Raw genomic sequence first — 20,023 nt, forward strand, 5'->3', positions numbered from 1 at the left:
CAGAGCCCAGAAGAGGCCCTTCATTTGGGCAGCGAGGGAGGGACACCCTCATCACGCTAAGCAAGCCCAATGTGCTCAGTTTACGGGGTTATTTTGGGATGTTCCAGCGCCGGGGGCTGGAAATGTCAAACCCGGCGCTTCTCTGGGAAGGAGATTCCCGCCGACCCTGGTGGTGACGGATGGAAGGGCTCTAAGGAAGGAATCCAGGAGGGGTGGGATTCCCTATATCCCCCCAAGGAGAGGACCTTTTCTGCCAGGGCCGGGTCAAACCCCTCCTGCTTGCCCGGGGGGTTCCAGAGGGTCTCCCTCACCCCGTCCACCCTCCGGCCTCTTTTGTCCTTCATGTTTTAGGTGTTCTCTTCAAATTCTGCTCTATCTATGGGGGTGGGCAGTTTATTTGACGCTTTGCTTTGGATTTATCTCTTTGCAGGCAGAGTTTGTGTCTGATTTTTCTCTGCTCACGTGAACCGTTTTTAGTGAACCGTTTAAGGGAATACGTACGTACCTTTTAGGCTGCATGCATGATTGGGTGTTGGGCTGTATGAGTCAGGAAGGGATATTTTGGGGGTTTATATCTATAGCTATATGTATATAAATCACCCAGCCTGACTCTGGCATTGTTGACGCCTGCAGAACAATCTCCCCGTCGACCTTGGTGGAGAGCCGTTCTCTCCTACCCCACCCAGCCCAACACGCATTCACAGAGGCAGGCAGGCAGGCAGGCGCACAGGCGAACGTGGCCCCGATTCGTTCTCTGAAGGAGGGGGAGACAGGATGCGTCCTTGAGTTAAAGCTTTCCTGATGTTGCTGTGGCTTTTCCTCTCTCTTCCCCCGAAACCTTTCTGGGACCCGAACAGAAGCAACCCTTGTGAGCCTGCAAAACCAAGCTTTTCTTTTTCAAAAAGAACAGAAACTCTTAACAGAGAACAGGACTTCTCCTAAACACTTTTAGGGCAAGTTCATTGCAGAACCGTTTGGAGAGAATTCACCAGGGTGCTCCTGAAGCGTGAGAGGCGAACAGACAAAGATCAAGTGGGGAGAAAAGTGGAAGATGCTGAGCTGGAGAAAGAGGACCATAGCAAAAGTGTGCATGTGAAATTAAGAAAGCCAAAGGGAAACGGAGAGGAGAATTATGGCGTAAACCTGGAGAGCTTTAGGCTTGAGGACTAGTACCTTGAGGTTGACTTCTGAACATGAAAAGTCTGAACGTTAAATAGCAGACGCAAGGAAGGGACATGTCATGAAAGGCTTTAATACTTGGGTACTGGACCCTTAATTCTGTGCTCCAAACACCTGAGATCCTTTCTGCCTTCTGCCCGTTGTTGTTCCTGAATCCTACCATACGCGGTTCCTCCTAGAAATAAAACCTGCATTTTAAAAAAGGAACTAAATAAATCCGAGCTAGAGCAGATTCTGTGGAGCGAAGCTGAACTCCATCGCCTGTGCAAATTGGGGGAAAGTGAGGAAATAGGCACATATTGGTGGATGCAAACTAGCTTTTAAAATTAACATGCGGCCCTTTTCCCGTCAAACTGCTGACGGTTGTCCTGGAATGACTTCGCAGGACTGGTAGTCATGCCAGTGACCTCTCCCTGAGCCTTCTGCTGTCGCTGCTGCTGTGGCCGTTGTTTCTCTCTCTCTCTCTCTCTCTTTCTCTCTCTCTCACACACACACACACAATCATGAGGGAGGGGGAACCTGGCACGGACTTATCTTGGGAAGCTGGGAAGGTGCCTTGCAAAGGAGCGGAGTGGAGAGGGGTCCTCAGTGAGGAGGAGGCCCCCCTCTGGCTGGGCACCCCAAAGGTCCCAGGGTCTGCGGGGCCGCCCCCACCACCCGGCCTCTCCAGGCAGGGCTGGGGACGGCTTTAGTAGCCCAAACGCTGGACGGCGGCTGCCGCCCCCTCAGAGCTGCCAGTCCTGGGCTGAGATGGGCCAGGAGCCTCATAAAAGTTCCTCCAGGCCAAAAAACCTTGGGTGTTGTGGCTTATCTTGGTCATGCGCATTAAATATCTGCAGAATTGTGTACAAGAATTAAAAGCTGTTAAATGTTCTTGAAAACATGTGCCAAAACTAGCCCTGAGGACTAGTTACTTGTTTTGCACGAACAGATTGAAAATCTGGGATGCGTGGGCTATGCTGCCCTTTGGAACCTCTTCCATAGGGTCCTTTCCAGCTCTGCAGTTCGAAGGTGACGCGGATGAGGATGAAACCCTTCTTCTTTTGACTCTCGCTCTCCGTTTCCTTCCTTTGCGGGTCCTGCTGGTGTTGCATGAAGCCGAGTCAGCCTGCGAAACAAAGTGGCAAGGAATTAAGAAAAGAGCATCAACCATCCAGTGATACAAATGTAACGATGCTTCGGCTGGGCCAACGAGCCCTTGTTTGTATTAGTTGGAGGGGCTTGTCCTCAACGCCACTTCCCAAAGCTGGCAAACATCGACGAAGCGCCAAACTTTCCTGCTGACAGAGGCGTTTGTTTCTGCTAAGGGGTGCTGACCAGGGAGGTGGAAAGAGCTCTCGCTGGGTACCCCGATTTGAGCTCCACGCTTTGCAAAAGGGTTTGGATCCCTGCAAACAGGAGGACAATCTACTTGAGCCTGTTGTGATCAAACCCGGCTCACGAGCAGAGTCTTGACCGCAGCGCTGCAAGAGAACCACTGGCCAACTTCGGTCAGCTTTGCTAACACTGGTGGGCGCCAGCCGTGGCTCTCGTGCGCTCCAGGCAGGATTGCGTCGTAACCCCACCTTAAGAGCTCCCTGGCGTTTGTTCCCTGGGTGGGGCAGGTGGGGGTGGGGGTGGGTTTGCATTCCAAATAGTACCAACCGGGCCTGTCCTTGCTTTGCTTCCAAAGTCTGATAAGATCAGAGTGAAAGGGGTGGATTGGTGGCCGGTGGCATTTCCTTGCGCTTGGGATGTTCAAGCTGTCCCCAGCCAGAATGTTTTCCGGGGGGGGGGAGAGCTGGAGAAGGAGGAGGTGGGGCCCTCGTGGCACCCCCCAAGCTTTTCGTGGCTCAGGAATGAACCTCTTCTCATGCATATTCGGTGGCCTGTTTCTTCGAAACAGCCGGCGTGGCTGCAGGAACACGTGGGGTGAAACCCGTGGGGGAAATAGCCACGGCTTCTGCGCGCCGGCTGCTCCCCTATGGCGATTAGAACGGACTCCAGGCGAGCGAGACTGCTGCCGTCTTGCCGCGCTCCCAGCCTGTCACCCCTGGAAGAAGACGGCGTTGGGCCGTTCGCTCCGGGGTGCCGGTGCGGCCTAGGTGGAAGCCACGGTCCAGTATTTTTTTTGATGATGATGATGATGATGATACTAAACAGAAAGAGCAGCCTTTACTACAAAAATGTTTCATTCCAAAATTTCTACTCTATTACAGGGATGGAGCACCATCCCTCCCGGCCCACCAGACTTCCTGGAAGGCAGGAGGAACCAGGTATTCCCATTTCAATCTTACTAGACCAGCTGTTGAGCAGCCCAACACGTGCGTGCGTCTCTTGTCTGCAAAGGGGGAGGGTCACAGCAAAGCCTGCCCCTCCACCCCCCACTCCCCCCACACACCCAGTTCAAGGGGCTCTGGGGAGCCTCCCCCCCCCCGGCCGGCTTCCCTCCCTGCAACCCCAAGAGCAAGAGAGAGGACCTTTGGCCCCCTCCGGTGTCTCTCCGGAAGGGTCTGAAAGCTGGGGGCTCGGTAGAGGAAGGGGGGGTTCCCAGCCAGCCTCAGCCCTCATCCGGGATGTCGGCCAGTCTTCGGAATGTCGGTCCCAAATCTTGAGTCCCAAGCCCTAAGTCTTGAGTCCCGATTCGAAACAAGCTTTTTCCCCCCAGAAGAAAAAAAAAGAGGCAGGGGTGGGTGGCTTATCAAGTTGTGTCCGGAGACCTTGAAACAAAGAAAGAAAGAAAAAACTGAGTCAATTCGCTGATGCGACTTCAGTCCAACTTGACAGAAAGTCCCGCGAATCAGGTCCCCCTCCCTGTTAGCCATGGGAGTGGACTAGATGACTTTTGAGTCCTCAGTTCTGTGACTCTGGGGGGGGGGTACGAGATTGGAGAGAGGCAGGGCCAGTGGGAAAGGAGGAGAGAGCCCCCCCGGGTAATACTGCATTGCCTCCCCCCCTCCCCGCTTCTTTCCATTGCAGTATGAGATGCTGCTGCTGTTTCAGAGCATAAGAGCGATCCCCGAGCAGCGCACACCCCCATTACCATGGGCCTCTTGAGGAGTATCTCTCACTGGCTGGGTTAATAAAAGTTGCAGACACCTAGAACGCTCGCTCAGCCTACGGAGCATTTGATCCCATAGATGCCTTGCCTACTTGTGCCTCTCTCTGCAAAGACACCCTTGCTTTCCTCCCTCTCTGGGTTACTAACCAGCATCCCATAATGATTCCCTCCCTGCCTCCCACTCGAGGACCCTGCACCACCCCTTCCATGCGCCGAAGCCACCCACCCGGCGCATCCGACGGCCCGAGGGGCACTTTCTCCATCCGGAGCGCATTCCCTCGCCTGCGGCTGCGATGGATCCTGGGCCTCCTCTGGAGGAGCGCTGCGGGCCCCTCGCTTGGGATCTGAGCATCTCCGTATCGTTCGTGTCACACCCGTGGCATGCGGGCGCGCATGGGGGGGCACATGCGTGTGTTCTTTGGAAGGCCCAAGGTTTCCTGGTGACCGGATGGTTTGCTTCCTGGCAGGGGCTGTTTTTCGGGCCGTAGGGCCAGACCGAAAGGGGTCTGTGGCCCAGTGGATGAGCCCCACTCGTTTTTTTTTTCCCCAGCAGAAAGCCCATGCTCTCCTCTGGGTCTCCTTCTGAGTCACCTGGCAAGGTCCTCTCCCCCGTCTCCATTCCCGTGGCCAGGCGCAGTCTGGAAAAGCCACGGGCGGGTGAGCCCCTGCCAGGCAAAGGCAGGTTGGAGGGTGTGGTCTTTCCATCCACGGGGATGGAAGGGGTCCTGTGGGGTTTGTTTCCCCACCCGCCCCACCTCACCACCGCCTCCTCCTTTGCATGTCTGAGAGGAGGATCCGCTGGAGTCCTCCGCTTAAACCTAAGGTTGATCTCTGGTGCAAACGTTGGGCCCTCCAAAAGGATAACGCCTGTCCTGCACCCCGACCTGGGGCTGCAATCATCATCGCCGTGGCATCCGTGACGAACCTTGTGTGTGGAATTGCGTGGGGATCCTGCGATGTCACAGCAGCCCCGAAGGCGGCGACTCTAAGAAACGGCCCACTCTCTTCTAGGATGCCCGGTGGGGGATGCAAGCCCTGATCCTTGTCACCCCTTGGCTCGCATCCGTGAAAATGGGCGTCTGGTGTTCCTAAACTCCAGCTTTTTTTAAAAAAAAAAACTGCTTACAATCAAAATGTTTTTTAGCTTTCTTTTTTTAAAGGAAAAAAGGTTCTTCCTGACACTATACCTGTTGGGGCAGATTATTTTATGCTTGAAAGAAAGAGAAAACTAATTTTGATGGAAATCTTGGCTGCTTCGCTCTCTCTCTCTCTCTCTCTCTCTCTCTCTCTCTCTCTCTCTGTCTGGCAGTCTTTGCAGGGCATGGTGAATTATTGAAACGCCAACGCCTGAGCGTTGCTCCTTTCTGGCAGCATGATTCTCACTCGAGGCCTCCACCCTTCGAACGTTCCCCATCAGATTGGCTCCGTGCTTTTTTTAAAAAGTGACTTTTCATCCTTTTGCCTGGTGGGCGTTTGGAGACGGCGTGCCTGGACCTTTCTGCCTATGAAGCGAGGGGGCCCTCAGGTTCTGTGCTGCTGATGGACGAGGGGGGTGGGCGCTGGATTTAAAAAATGCTTACTTAAATGGCACAATTACCTCAGTGGTCCCTGCTTTCCTCAGGGCAGAGGGGTTTGCCCACGAATCTAGATCTTTCTCTCTTTTAAAAAATGTTATTGGACATAAAAAGAAAACAGAAGAAATGCCCGTTTTCTTTCATTTTAGCCCCTGTAGGTCCCGACTCGTCCTCGCGTCTGTTCCGTCTGTTGTGAGGGTGGCCGGTTTGTCCCCTTTTGAGCACAGATTGTGGGTTTTCTGCTCCGTGCCTACTTTCAAGTTATTCCCCTCTCGGCTGGCAGAAGGAGAAGGGGACGGTCCTCTCCGAGCCCAACCTCCCAAGAAACGGGCTGGAAATGGACATCTTAAGCTGGGAGGGGGCTGAGGAGTGCTTTGGGGAGAATTAGGATCCTTAAAAACTAAAGATTTAGTTCAGAGAACTTGTATTTTGGTTTTTAGTGTCTGCCCTGAGTAATGCGCAGAAAAACCAAGCTGCTCTTAATTTCCTTCACCAAATTTGCAGTGTTTATATGGTGTGCCTGCAAGAGGGGACCCAGGCAAGGAACCCTTCATTCTTGCCTGCTCTACTATTAAAACCCCCTTTTTATCATCAGTGCTGTGAATAACTGAGTTCAGGGCCAGTGACTAATTCGACAGCAAAAGGGATATAAACCCGGACGAATGCCTTCCAAATGGTCTCGGTCCCTTAAGAACACCCAGAAGGCATGTTCTCCACCGTTAAATGATGATCTCCTTCAACCACAGAGATGTGGGGTGTCTCTCCTTTGGGGAGGATTTTGACACAGGTTGGGCGCCCGTCTGCCCGGATTCCCGTACCGGCAAGAGGTCGGCCTCGGTGGCCTTTATTGGCATTCAAGCTTCTGGCGTGACAAAGCTATGACTCTATTTCTCCTCCCTACTTTAGTGGACAAATGTGCTTTCCTGTCTTAGGCTGTCGCAGTAGGCACGGTGGCCAGAATCCAGTTGAATAAGCAACACTGGTGTCGGTCTGTGGATGGGAATTTCAGCAGGAATGTGCTGCTAGTTAAGATGGTGTTGTTTGTGCTTCTCCTCCCGTGCCAACGTGTGTGACTGATGTGTAACAGGAAGTACAGCAGTGGGCTTGTAGGCAAACAGCTGGATTTGTGCTGATATATTTGAGGCTGTTGGGTATAACTAATCGGGTTCTGGACCGTAAGGCCCTGCAGCATTCCCACCCGGCCTGGCGCGCTGTTCTGAACCAGGTGGTAGCTGGCGTCTCGTCTTGAAAATATCCCCAGTTCTTTCAAATGTCTAGGAAAAACCTGGCACAGTTTAATGTTCCTTGAATCGCTATCAGTAGGCGACACGGTCTTGGGGAAATTCTCTCTTTGCTTCGCCAGTGGCTTTTGAAGGACGGGAACTGGCTGACCGGCGTGGCCGTCCCTCTGTGTGCCCCCCCCCTTGTTCACGCTTTTCTCTCGGGGGTCTTGGGGGGGCTGCGGACCCGGAGAATCCCTGCATCCCGTTTTCAGCGAAGACCTCTGGCTCGGGAAGCCCCCGACTGACCTCTCTGCTCTTTTCGTCCCCCTTCGGTTGGCATGGCCAGCTGTGCAGGAGGAACGGCAGCGAGGGAAGGATCGCAACGAGAACGAGGTCGAGTCCACCAGCAACGCGAACGAGGACATGCCGGTCGAGAAGATCCTAGAAGCTGAACTGGCCGTGGAGCCAAAGACGGAGACGTACATCGAAGCGAACATGGGCCTCGCCCCGAACTCGGTATGGGACAATCTCCCCCCCCCCCTGCTGCCGTCTTGTGTTGTCTGCGAGCTGAGAGGAGGGTTAGAATCCTAGAATGATGGGAGACGGAAGGGGCCTTGAAGGCCATCGACTACAAACCCCCCCCCCCCTTTGCTGCTGCTGCTGCTGCTCAGGGCAGGGACTCCAATCCAAGCAGATCTGAAAGAGGGTGGCCCTGTTTTCTCTCAAAGACCTCCAGGGTTGGAGCGTTCACCACCTCCCCCTGAGGTCCTGTTGTCTCACGGCTCTAATAGTTAAGATTCCCCCCCCCCCAATATTCAGTCTCAATCTGCTTTCCTGTAACCTGAGCCCATTATTACCTGCCTTGTACTCGGGGAGGATCGAGAGCAGATTGGGAACTCTCCTCTGTAGGAGGACCTCTCACGTCTTTGAAAAATGCCACCCTATCTCCCCCCCCCTCGGTCTTCTTTACTCAAGGCGAAACGCATGCCCAGACCTTTCCATCTTTCCTCCTCCAGGGGCTTGGTTTCCAGCCCCCCCTGATCCTCCGGGCTGCCCTCCTCTCAACTTGCTCCAGGTTGTCATCGCCCTTCTTAACGGATGGTGTCCAGAACTAGACACAGGACTCCAGATGGGGCCTCACCAAGTGCGGAACAGAGGGGGACTAATATTTCATGGGGGTTTGGAGTCTATAAACTGATGCATCCTAAAATAGCATTTGCCTTTTTTGCAGCCCCGTCACCCTGAGGGCTCATATTCAGCCTGTGATCGGCAACGATCCCAAGATCCTTCTCCCAGTGTAGCCACCGAATGCCTCTTCTGCCCATAAATACATGTTGGCCCTTGTCGTGAACGTGAACCTCGGGTTCGAGGCCGCTTTCTGGGCGTGCCGGGTGGTGGCTCAGGACGGCTGGCCCCATCAGAAGGCGAGACCTCAGAGGCAGGCCGATGTGCTGTCCTGGGGCTCCCAAGGGTCACCCCAAAAGCACCTTTACAGCCTCTCTAGCAGAAAAGAAAAAGTGGGTTTTCAAGGGCTGGATGCCTCCGGGGGGGGGGTTGGCTTTGTCTTAGGCAGGTTGGGGTTTCCTGAAGCCCACCCCAGCCCCTCAAACTTTTTTTTTTTTTTTTTAAAGCAAAACTAGCTAGAGGTGTCTTTTCCTGGGTGACCCGAGGGAGTCCGTAACTGTCCCTTCCTGGAGTGCAGGGCTTGCTGGCTGGCTCAGACCAGCTCCCGGGCCCCGCATGAAGCGAAAGCCTCGGAGGGGGGCCAGGGAGCGAAAAAGCCAGGACTCCCGTTACTCCTGGCACCCACGATCTGGCAGCGATCAAGATTCAATAGACTTCAGGAGAGATGTAATGAGACTTGCGACAGGCTTTCGGGGGAGAGGCAGGCAGGGAGGGAGGCCCGGAGAGGAAATGGAGCTGAAATAAATGGCTGCTTCTGGCCCAGTCTCTCTGCCGGCCTCTTTTAGCAAATTGAATGTGGCTTCCTGCATAATTCAGCACGCATGGCTGGGAGGAGGAGGAGGGACGCTGCCGGCTGCATCCAAAGAGAGGGAGGCCAGGGGCTCCTCTGGGCTCCCGGAGACGGAGGAGCGGCGGTGACTCCCACCCTGTATCGGTGGCTGTGCACGGGGAGGATCAGTGCATGCCGGGCGGGGCGGGGGAATGTCTTTCCTACCCCGGGGATCCAACCCCAGGGGCAATTAGGAGGACGAGGCGTGGCACGGAACGGCTGAGACGGCCCTGGGACTAACAACATCTTCCCAAGCGGCGTGCATCCCTCGGGGGGCGTGGGTGGGAATCAGGGGGACAGGCTCCCACAAAGGAGATCCATTGCAGCCGAGGAGGGAATGGGAATGTGGGATTCCCCGGGCGCGGCTCCTGGCCAGGCTGCCCACGAGGGTGGGTCGGCCCTCGCGCCCTGCCTCCGCCCCTGGTTGGATGGGGAGCAGGGTGGGGTCCCTCCTGCCCGCCCCCTTCGGCTCCTGGCCCCCCAACCGACCCCTCTCTGGCTTCTCCTCCTTGGCAGCCCAACGACCCCGTCACCAACATCTGCCAGGCGGCCGACAAGCAGCTCTTCACGCTGGTGGAGTGGGCCAAGAGGGTCCCCCACTTCTCCGAACTGCCCCTGGACGACCAGGTCATCTTGCTCCGGGCCGGTGAGTGGGACGCGCCGCTGACCAAGATCGGGGGGGGCCAGGACTGGACTCGGCCGGCCATTCCGTTGGCTTCCAGAACAAGGCCCCCCCTCCCTCCCGGTGCCCGCTTCTGTGGTGGCTGCTGTGGTGGCTGCGTTGAAATGAAAGGGGCTTCCAAAGCCTTTCCTGAAACCCCGTCTTTCAGTTGGAATTTTGCACCCTGCTCTCGGCCTGCTTTCCAATGGCAGAGAAAGCACCCTCGGTTCTGTTCCCTACTGACGAACATTGTACAAAAATAAACACAACCCATGAGCGGTTTGGCACGGTGGCCCCCCCGATGTCCTTTGTGCCTCTCTCCCCCCCCCAATTATTGTTGTACGCCTTGAGAAGCAGCGGGCTCATCAGTCAGGCCCCAATGGTTGCCTCGCCATTCCTGTTGTGCAGTGTTGTGGTTTTTTTTTTTTACACCTGGCACCCCCCTTTATTGAGCCCTTTTTTTCTTCTTTACCAAGGTCCCCATTCCTGGTAGCGCTTCCTCGCAAGGGGAATGTTCCAGGTCAGGGGTCTTTCCGGTGCCCCCCCCCAACCCTGCCCGCTTTGCTGCTTTCCGGTCCTCCTCTCCTCGGGCACCTACAGGCGGCTTTTAGACACTGGTTTATCAATGCGCAGGTGCCTGCCCGGTGCTGAAGCACAAGAGAAACTAAAGCTTCCACCCACTCCCTGAAAACCAAACCTGGCCCTCGGGTGGAAAGATCTACTAGGGGAAAAAGAGAGGAAGGAGGAGGTGCGAAAGGCAGGGCAGAGCGAGCGAGAGCCACAGGGAAGGCGCAGGACGGGAGGAACCCGTTCATCTGGGCTCCGCTGTGCGCTCAGAGGAGAGTCCCAGGCGAGCCACCCTCCCCTCAGGTCTTAATCCCCTGCCCGTAAAGGGTGACGACTAAGGGAGGCGGGGGGGCAGACAGAGGGGGCAGCCTCTGGTAATGCAAGCTTATAAAGGGGGGAGAGAGAGAGAGACTTCAAACACCGCTTGTCTACATCCAGGGTTGATTTTGGACACTGAGGGATGGGGTCCATGCAGGTACCTGAGACCGTGTTAGACTCGGGGGGGGGAAGGGGGCCAAGGAGGGAAGGGTTGCTCTCGCTCTCTCTTCACCCCCCCCCCCCGGTTCTGTGTTTGGTTTTCTCTCCAGGCTGGAACGAATTGCTAATTGCATCCTTCTCCCACCGGTCGATAGCTGTGAAAGACGGGATCCTGCTCGCCACGGGGCTCCACGTCCATCGGAACAGTGCCCACAGTGCGGGGGTCGGCGCCATCTTTGACAGGTGGGCCAAAGGCAGCTGACTGGAGGAGGGTGGGGGTTGGGAGGCCCCCCGCCCGCCCCCCTCCTCGGCAAGAAAAAGGGGGAGCAAACCGCTTAGATCGTTCTTTTGCAACACCCCTTTCACACAATCAGAAGCCCAACCCCATCTACGACTGGGGAAAATACAAGGGGACCCCCTATATCCATGGGGAATGCATTCCAAGCTCCCCCGCGGATGCTGAAAATCGTGGATGCTATTTTAATAGCAAATTACTATACATAAGATGGCCTCTTTCTCCCTCTAGTGGCCAGTTCTGGTAACTCGACCTTTAGCAATATAGATTTCTAGGACTTCTTTTTATATTTTTAATATTTTTCAAACCATGGATATGTGAACCAGTGGATACTGATCCCATGGAGAAGAGGGTCCCTCCGCACATTAAATTTCAGGGAAAACCATTTCTGGCTCTCCTACTGAAAAGAGAAACAGAAAAGAGGATCACAACCAGAAATGTCCAACTGAAAGAAGGGCAGACCAGCAAAGGGTTCTTGGCTTAAGATGTTTCCAACTCCACAAGTTCGCTTTTGCTGCCCTGTGAAAAACGCAGAATGGCAAAGCTCAGGGAGGTGGGCTCAGCCCCTTAGGCTTGACTTCTTGTGTCCGCGCAGAGTATTGACGGAGCTCGTGTCGAAAATGAGGGACATGCAGATGGACAAGACGGAGCTCGGCTGCCTACGAGCCATCGTCCTCTTCAACCCCGGTAGGTGGAGCCCCTTTTTCCGCCCTTCTTGATCCTCTGCTCGGGGCCCGGTTCGCCTTGTCCGGGGAGGGCCCCCCCACCCCCACGATCGGGCCACGTCCAGGGGCCACCGGGCTTCCCGACACGAGGAGCCTGCCTCCCAAAAAGCCATCTTGGGACGGGCGGGGCGGCAGCCTCGAACCTTGCAAGCTGTTTCTCCGATCATCTTAAACTCCCCGGCAGAGTGGCACCAGGGCGCGCTCAGGGGCGAGGATAAGAACAACCATGTTTGGGGAATCAAGAGGAAATCAACCCCAAAAATCTGAATTTAATCAGAGTGTAATTGGATTTGGCTGCTTACGAAATCCTCTGAAGTGGAGCGATGCCTTGGGGGAGATGCCTCCTGTATAATTTAATCCGGGGCCTTTGTTTTTCGGTTGTTGTACGCTTTTTTTCGGGCTGTTTGGCCCTGTTCTGGAGGTTTTTCTTCCTAACGTTTCTCCAGGCTCTGTGGCCGGCAGCTTCAGAGGACCGAACTCTGTGTCTGTGTTCTGGTGTAGTGTATGGGATACTTGTAGCTGTGGGATCAGCTTTTTGTCCTGTTCAGGAGATTGGGTGATTATGGTGATCAATTGTGTTTTGTTTGTTTTTGTTTTTGTTTTTATTTATTTATTTTTTTGTGGGTATATTGTTGTGATAAGGGGGAGAGACTGGTGGAACGTAGGAAGAAAAACCTCCAGAACATGGCCAAACAGACCGAAAAATCTTCAACAGCCATCGGATCCTGGCCATGAAAGCCTTCGAGAATGCCTCCCCCCCCCCCCCCCGCTTCCTTCACTTTATCTCCCATGAGTCAGCCTGCCACTCCATGTTCCAGCTCTCAAATCTCCTTTCTGCTTTGGTGGCAGGAACTGGATTTTTTCCCAATCCCCAAAGCCTGTCCCCCCCCCCACCTCACAGGGCAGAGGCTGGGCCGGCCTTAAATGTTTCAGCCTAAAAAGCATTCTTGAAAACCGTCAGCTCCCCCCCCCCACTTCCAGAGCCCTTGGGACTTCCCCCAGATTTCCTAGCTTCATTCGGCAACTTTCCTCTCTTGCAGACTCGAAGGGGCTTTCCAATCCGGCCGAGGTGGAGGCCCTGCGCGAGAAGGTCTACGCGTCGCTCGAGGCCTACTGCAAACACAAATACCCCGACCAGCCGGGCAGGTAAGCCGTTGTCTCTTCGAGGCCACGTAGTGCGCCCCACCAGGGAAGCTGCTCCCTCGCGACTCAGGGCCTCGCGCGGCGGTCTCCTTCTCAACAAGCAGGGCGGTGCCGCGGAGGGGGTGGCCAGGCCGACGTTCCCAGGGCCGTTCTCGTCCGAGCTGCCAAAGGGGCTGCGCTCCTCTCCTCGCAAGACACTCAGAACCTCGGACGGCTCTCCTAAAGTCCAGGCGCCGTTCGCTTCCCCTGGAACGGGAGGTCTCTCTGTTTTTGCTGTCTCAGGGAGTCGTTCCCCCGACTCAGGGGGGCTGGACGGGGTGATCTTCTAGAGGGTCAGTTTCAGCTCTGCAGTCCTAAAATGATGATGATGATGATTGATGATGGTGACAGGGACAGGAAGCTGATCTTACGGACAGGCTTGGGCCCCATTGAGACTCAGGGAGGAACCAGGAAGCCTCTTTCCAAATCTGCTTGGAAAGCCGCAAGGGTGCAAGCAAGAGTCCAGGCCGCCGGTGTGTGTGTGTGTGTTCGGGTGCGCTGTCTTGCTCCCAAAGCTCATGGGGGGGCTGTCGGTGCCTCCCCACCACCACCCGGTGTCATTTTCATTGACTTGGGCCTGTCAGGTGACTCGGATGCCCTTGGAACTGGCTGGGTGGGAGCAGGAAGGGCCCCCGCCAGGAAGGGGGGAGGCAGGGGCGGGGGGGCGGCGGGAGGGAGCCGTTTCCCGCTCACCCTCCGGGTTCCTTTCCAGGTTCGCGAAGCTCCTGCTCCGCCTGCCGGCCCTCCGATCCATCGGCCTGAAATGCCTGGAGCACCTCTTCTTTTTCAAGCTCATCGGGGACACGCCGATCGACACGTTCTTGATGGAGATGCTGGAAGCGCCTCACCAAATGACTTAAAAGGCAAGGATCCGCCCCTTTTCTTCTTCTGTCCAAGCAGGCCGCCGCCGCCGCCGCCACCGTGACACCTCGGTCCCTCCGCTGCCACCGCCACCACCTTCCTCTTCCTCCTCATCCAGGGCGCAAGAGACGCTGCCTGCTGCTGTCTCTGTGATGCTGTCAGGTGACGCTGTTGACTTGGCCGGTTTGCCGCTTTCGCCACCTCTGCGCGTTCGAGGATAGGATGATTGACTTTTGCTCTCCCTTTCACGGACGGAGAGACAATGTGGCTTTTCAGTGTGCAACAGGCGCCTTCCTCCCCTGGCGCTCCAACTGCCCCCCCACCCCAAATCCTGGGCAGAAGTGGGTTTCTAAACAGCCTGCAGTGCGGGTCCTGCTCATCTCCTGTATGTTTGTGGCTTCGGTTGTTCCCCTGCTCCAACACACACACACACATACACGCAGGCACGCACACACAACCGCCCCCACGCTCTCTCACACACACAACCGCGCAGGGTCATCCGAGGTGGAAGAGGGTTCGCTTCCGACCATAAGACTGCGGGGAGAAGGAAATGGGTGCCGACCCCCCACCATTTTGGAAAAGCGGCAAGACGGAAACCCTGTGGTTTTCTTCCCCCCCAATGTGATTCTCTTCACCTCGATTCCGGGATGTTAATCTGGAGCCATTTTTGAGTTATGAGCAAAGGACTGTGTGGAAAAGCGGATCGGGCTCCTCCAGTGGTTGGGGGGGGGAGTGTGGGTGTGAAGGGCAAGCCCCCTCCCTCCTTCCCCCTCCCCCTTTTTCTCTTTCGTGGGTGTCATCCAAACATGGTCTTCTTTGGCTGCTTTAACGCTGCGGCTCTCAAGGCGGCAACTCCACCCGTCCCTTTCATTCTGCAAAGCCCCCCCCCCGGGGGCCCCCTCTCTCTTTTCCAGGGGGAAAGACCCCCCCCCAACATGGGCAGGCTGGCCCGCTTCTCGGAGGGTCTCCTCGGTGGCTCCCCTTCCGCGGCCCGCCCGGTTGTGACGCAGCTGGGACTTTTCCGCCCCCACGTCTCCTCTGCAGCGCGACCGGGTCCCTTTTCTGCCCTCAAAGCAGGAGCGAGCCGCTCGGCTGGGCGCGCAGGTGCTACGGAGAGGACGCATCGCCGGCCGAACAAAGGCCGTCCTTTTGGGCAGGAAACAGGGAGGCGGGTGAGCGGTGGCAGAGCCGAGGGGAACCTCAAAGGCAGGCAGGACGCCGTTGCCCGGCAGCGGCATCTCTTAAAGTCGGCAGGCAAAGCTTGGCGAGTTGCAGCCTTCTCTCCTCGTGATGCCGTCGCGAGACGTCCAGAAAGAAAGCTGGACCGTTCCCGTGTAAGGAAGCCTCGGTGACTCTTAGCAAGGTCCACTGGGTTGGGTTTTTTTTTAGGGTGTGCGAGTTGGGATTGTGGTTGGAAGGATCCTGTCAAGTTCAGATTCCCTTAAGCCAAAAGGTGGCTTTGCAGGCACCTTTTGAGGGTGTGTGTGTGTGTGTGTGCGTGTGCGTGTGCGTGTGCGTGTGCGTGTGCGTGTGCGTGTGCGTGTGAAAGCCGAATAAACACTGAAGGAGTCGGTGGATTGGACAGAAGGGAGGCAGAAAGGGCGGCTGGTCTTCGTCCCCCGGCTCAGGGCCGAGAGCAAGATGGTTGGGGTTGGTTCCTGCCCTGGAGGTTCCTTTGAGTGCGAGGCTGGAAGATGGTTACACCCATGGCCGTACAGACCACGTCAGCCCCCCGTGGACTCCTCACCCAGACACGAACTATTCCGGTCCCGCTGCTGACTGATTGGTTAAGCAGATGTCTTGTAAGATCCTGTGTTTTAGGGCAAAGTTGCTCCTGCTGCTGCTCTTCGTGTGGGACGTCCAGAGCCTCCCTTCCACCCTTACTCCAGGAAGAATCCGTCCGCCCGGCGAAAGGCCTGCCCCTTTCCTTAAGGTTTCCATTTGGCGTTTCCACGGGTTCTCGCTCCCTCCCCTGGCCATCTCGCCCGTTGCTCAGATCCTTGCCCAGCTTTGCTGACCCAGGAAACCGAGGGCGCGTCCGCCACCCGCAGAGGGAAGTCGCGGCAGGGCAGGCGGCGGGAGCCGAGGGGTGCCCGCTGGCCATCCCCGACATCTCGGTTGCCAGCTCGCTGGTGCTTAGAAACCCTTCCGCTGGCTGGCGCTCTCTCTGGCCTTAGCCAGGGGTAGGAGGTTTGAAGAATCGCGTCCCCTTCCCTTCCCAGAAAGGTCCCACGTGTGGAAGTGGGGGGACGGCCGGCTTGCGTTTTAAGAGCCTGAAGACCCCCGCTCACCGTTCAGATCTTAGTGGTGGCTCAAAAGGGGAGAAGGCGGGAGAGAGACGAACCCCCTTTGCCTGATGGGTCTCGGGTGCTTGGCCGGTTTCCGTCCATGATGTATCGGCTGTTCTGTCAAAACATGCTGGTGGGGCCGTTTCAGAGCCATGAAGTGACCCACGTGGAGGGCAGGTGACTCCTATGGGGTTCCTTTGTGAGTATGGGGGGGGGAGTGGGGGCAGAGAACGCTGCTTTTTTTGGTGGAGATCGGTCCAAAGCCCTGCGAGACAGTTGCCACCTTGGCTGCTGCAGCCTTAAAGCCAATACCATTGACACCCTGATTTTCATTTATATCTATATCAGTCAGCCCTTCGTTTTGTCTCTGCGGCCCTACAAGGTAATGCTGGAAACCGATGTGTTGACTTCACCCTGGGGCGCTTTCTCCCTCCTTTCCCATCTGCTCGTTGGCATCCTTCTGCTGCCCGAGAGGTCTGGAGAACTCTGTACCCCGTCGTGGGGGGGGCAGACTGGAGACCCGAGGGGGGGTCATCTCTTGGGTGTCCCTGGTACTAGTGAGGGAGGGGACGGCAGGGCAGGGTTTGGAAGAGCAGAACTTGTGAAAGACGGGATGGGGCGCCCCTTTGGCTCAAGGCTGCTGGGGCAGGTTGGTGTGCGTGCGCGCGCACTTGGCGAGGGGCCCTCTTCGAGAGACGCCTGCAGTGGCCTACGCCTCCCCGGAGGTCCGCATTACCAGTGACTCGCTGGTGTTGATACTGGAGCACCTCACCTCCGCTGGCCCCCAACTGCTGCTCGTCCCACCCACCCAACGATGCCCCCCCTTTCACTAGAACGAAGGCCCACCGCCTGGCAACCGCCTTGTCCTTAACGGAGTTGCATTCTGCATTTTAAGTTGATACATATGTGTGTGTATCCATGTATGTAGTGTAGATATATACACTGTATAAATACCGTCATTCACATATACATATAATGTACCCACTTTTCGTGTTACCTTTCTGTTCTCCAATCTTTTTAAAAATTTTGAATTCCCTCATTTCCGATCCCCACCCCAACCTCCATATTATGATTTGCTTTTTGAAAGCAAATACAACAGGACCCCTGTATCCACGGGGGATCAGTTCCAAGGCCCCACCACCACCGCTGATGCTGAAAAAATGCGGATAATAGCAAATGCTAAACGTAGCATGGTCTCTGGCTCCCTCTAGTGGCCAGTTCTGGTAATTTCATCATTAGAAATATATATATATTTCTAGGATATTTCTTTTACTATTTTCAAGCCGTGGATAAGTGAACCCGTGGATACAAGGGTCCTACTGTATTTTTGATTGGAAGCTCACAGTCCGGCCTCTGCCCTGTCCCGAGCTGACAGTCACCAACGTGAGATCTTTGCAATCCAAGGAGAGAAGTAAATGTTGCATCTATTTTACGATGCCTTGGAAGGAAGGAAGACGGATGGCTACAGCAGAGAGGAGAAGCAGGAGGCAGAGGGAACAGCCGCTTTAGCCATTCTCAGCACTTAGGAAAACGGGATGCCTTCGCCATATAGATTGCGTAGCTTGAGCAGAGAGAAAAAAAAGCAGAAAGAAAGACACTTAGAAGGGATTGCAGGAAGAACAATTAAAAGGAAATTTTAAAAAGAGAGAGAAGGTATGCAAAATATCTAAAACGTCAATAGAGTTAAAATATCTATTTTTGTACAAATGTAATTTTATCCCTTGCATATTCTTGGGGGGGGGGGAGAAAATGGGTTTGGTTTTTGGGGAGGGGGGTTGTTTTTTTTCTGCTTTTATAGAATTTGTTCTAAACCTCATTAATATGTTCAGCTCTAAGCACACCTGTCAGGAACAAAGGATAACTTTTCGATCGTGTTGAAAACCTCTTTATCCGGAAATCATTCTCTTTCAAACAAACGGATTTTTATTCCCGCGGCTACCTTTGGAAACACAAAATATGGCCTTTTGTTGCATCCCCCGCCCACTGCCTGCCGGCAGCGTTACCCTGCAGGTCTACTCTACTGTGAAATCACTACCGTATATTATTGTTCACTAAATAAAAATAAAATAAAGTAAATAAAAAAAAATCTGCTGGAAATACCAGTATTTTGAAGAAATGTATTAGAATTGTTTTAAAAAGGTAAAAAAAGAAAATATATGAGCATTTTAAAATATAATGTACTTCTGTCTCTCTTTTATTATGTGGTAATGGCATCTGTGGGAATAGTCTGTGTGGTGCAGTGGATAGAGTGACAGGCTAGGTTCTGGGTTCGAATTCCTCTTGAGCCGTAGAAACTCCCTGGTCCCTCTTTCTTTATTGGTATCAGAGCATTGCACAATTTAAAATCATAGACATACATGATGTATAGGTAAAATTAAAACAAGTTAAAATGTTAAGATAATGGTTTGTTACGGCCCCAGATTCAGCTGTGACAAATAATGTCTTCTACTTACTTTTAAAGGCTCTTTAGGTTAGAGTCGTCCTAAATTAATTATAAGCCTTTTAGGAAACCATTTGGGCTTTGCATGAGAAACTTCCACTGTGCCTTCCTCTTATCATTAATTTTTGTAATTTGCAAATATTTTATAAATATTTGTAATATGCTGCCTTGTCATGGCTTGAGTAACTCAGAGAAGCTATGGGCTATGCCATGCAGGGACACCCAAGACGGACAGGACATAGTGGAGAGTTCCAACTAAACGCAATCCACCTGGAGTAGAGGAGGAAGAGGAGGAAGGCGGGTTCCCAGAAGCCGTGTGGATGCCTCGTTCTCACAGCTCAGGGCCCGCACACTCCGTGAGTGGTCGTGGCTTTCCAGGGTCTTCAGCGAGGTGTGAACAGGAGCTGTTGGGGCCGTTCCAAAGAGGAATTTGTCTCAAAGGAGCTTCTCTGGCCCAAACAGGCCCTCTCCAAAGGCACGGCTGCCCCTCCTTTCGGCTTCAGCAGAGGGGCTAAGAAACCTGAGGTTTGGGGAATCCTCAGCGGTGGAGGTCCTCCTTGGACCGACGTGTAAAAAGAAATCGAACCAGGCCTAGTTGTGGGTGGGCAGAGGGGGAAGCGAAGAACCCCAGAGGCACATTCAGAAGGGGATAAATAAGCAGGCAGGGAAACGCCGGAGGCAGAGGGGAGTGTGGGCTTCCTCTTCGAAAGGGACCTTCCTCGGCTTTCCTCCGGTGACGTCGGGGGTTAAATGGTCAATGTCTTTATGGCTGCAGCATCACCAAGGTCAGCTCCGAGGCAGAGAGGAACGGATGGGAAGCATGCAGAGATGCCGGTGTCTGTTGTTGTGGGTTGGGTTTGTTTTGTTTTGTGGGTTTTTTAGGGCAACACAGCTTTGATTAGAAACGTCTGTCTTGGCATGAATTGGAGATCTGGGGCTGAATTTGCTAGGCGATGCTCGGTGTTCCCACACTAAAGGAGGCTTGGAAAGGGGGGGGCACAGACTCCCTGCTTTCTTTCAAAGGCCAAGAAGCAGAAACCAAAGTAGGTGCAGAGAGGTTTGTGTTGTTGTTGTTGTTTTCAAAAAGAAAGAAAGAAAGAAAGAAAGAATTTACCAAAATCCAGCGTTCACACATTCAGTGTAGAAAGAATGTGTAGTTTTAAGAGAATTCAGAGGAAACAGGATAAGCAGAGCCAGCTGGAACAGGATGGAGACACAGTGATCAGGATTCGGGTTTCTGTTGTTTACAGGGGTGTGTGTGTGTGGCTTTTCTTTTCTAACGTTCCCATACTGTGGTCTCACCGAAAGCACAGAGCGTGCAGTCAGGTTGGAAGGAAACTCCTCAGGCGTATTTGCTGTCTGATGTCGTATGCGAAGAAGGCGAAACATGCGACCCATTTAACAACATCCTCAATATTATGTGTGTGTATGTATACTTTGTAGAATATATAGGTTGCTGCACATCAACATAAAACTCCTCGGAATAAGCCATGTTCA

The 20,023-nt window shown here is 54.3% G+C and overlaps 1 protein-coding gene across 1 annotated transcript in view; it reads left to right on the plus strand.

Annotated features, from left to right (window-relative positions):
• Window positions 1-18,262, plus strand: part of RXRA (retinoid X receptor alpha) — a 38,743-nt gene extending 20,481 nt beyond the window's left edge. Inside the window, 8 exon segments of the mRNA XM_078382707.1 lie at window position 300; window positions 3,378-3,434; window positions 7,363-7,532; window positions 9,547-9,676; window positions 10,846-10,978; window positions 11,626-11,717; window positions 12,796-12,901; window positions 13,650-18,262. Coding sequence (XP_078238833.1) covers window position 300; window positions 3,378-3,434; window positions 7,363-7,532; window positions 9,547-9,676; window positions 10,846-10,978; window positions 11,626-11,717; window positions 12,796-12,901; window positions 13,650-13,797 — 837 coding nt within the window. The 3' untranslated portion in view covers window positions 13,798-18,262.
• The last annotated feature ends 1,761 nt before the right edge of the window (window positions 18,263-20,023 follow it).

Source organism: Pogona vitticeps, chromosome ZW-PAR, assembly GCF_051106095.1.
Source record: "Pogona vitticeps strain Pit_001003342236 chromosome ZW-PAR, PviZW2.1, whole genome shotgun sequence".
NCBI lineage: Eukaryota > Metazoa > Chordata > Lepidosauria > Squamata > Agamidae > Pogona > Pogona vitticeps.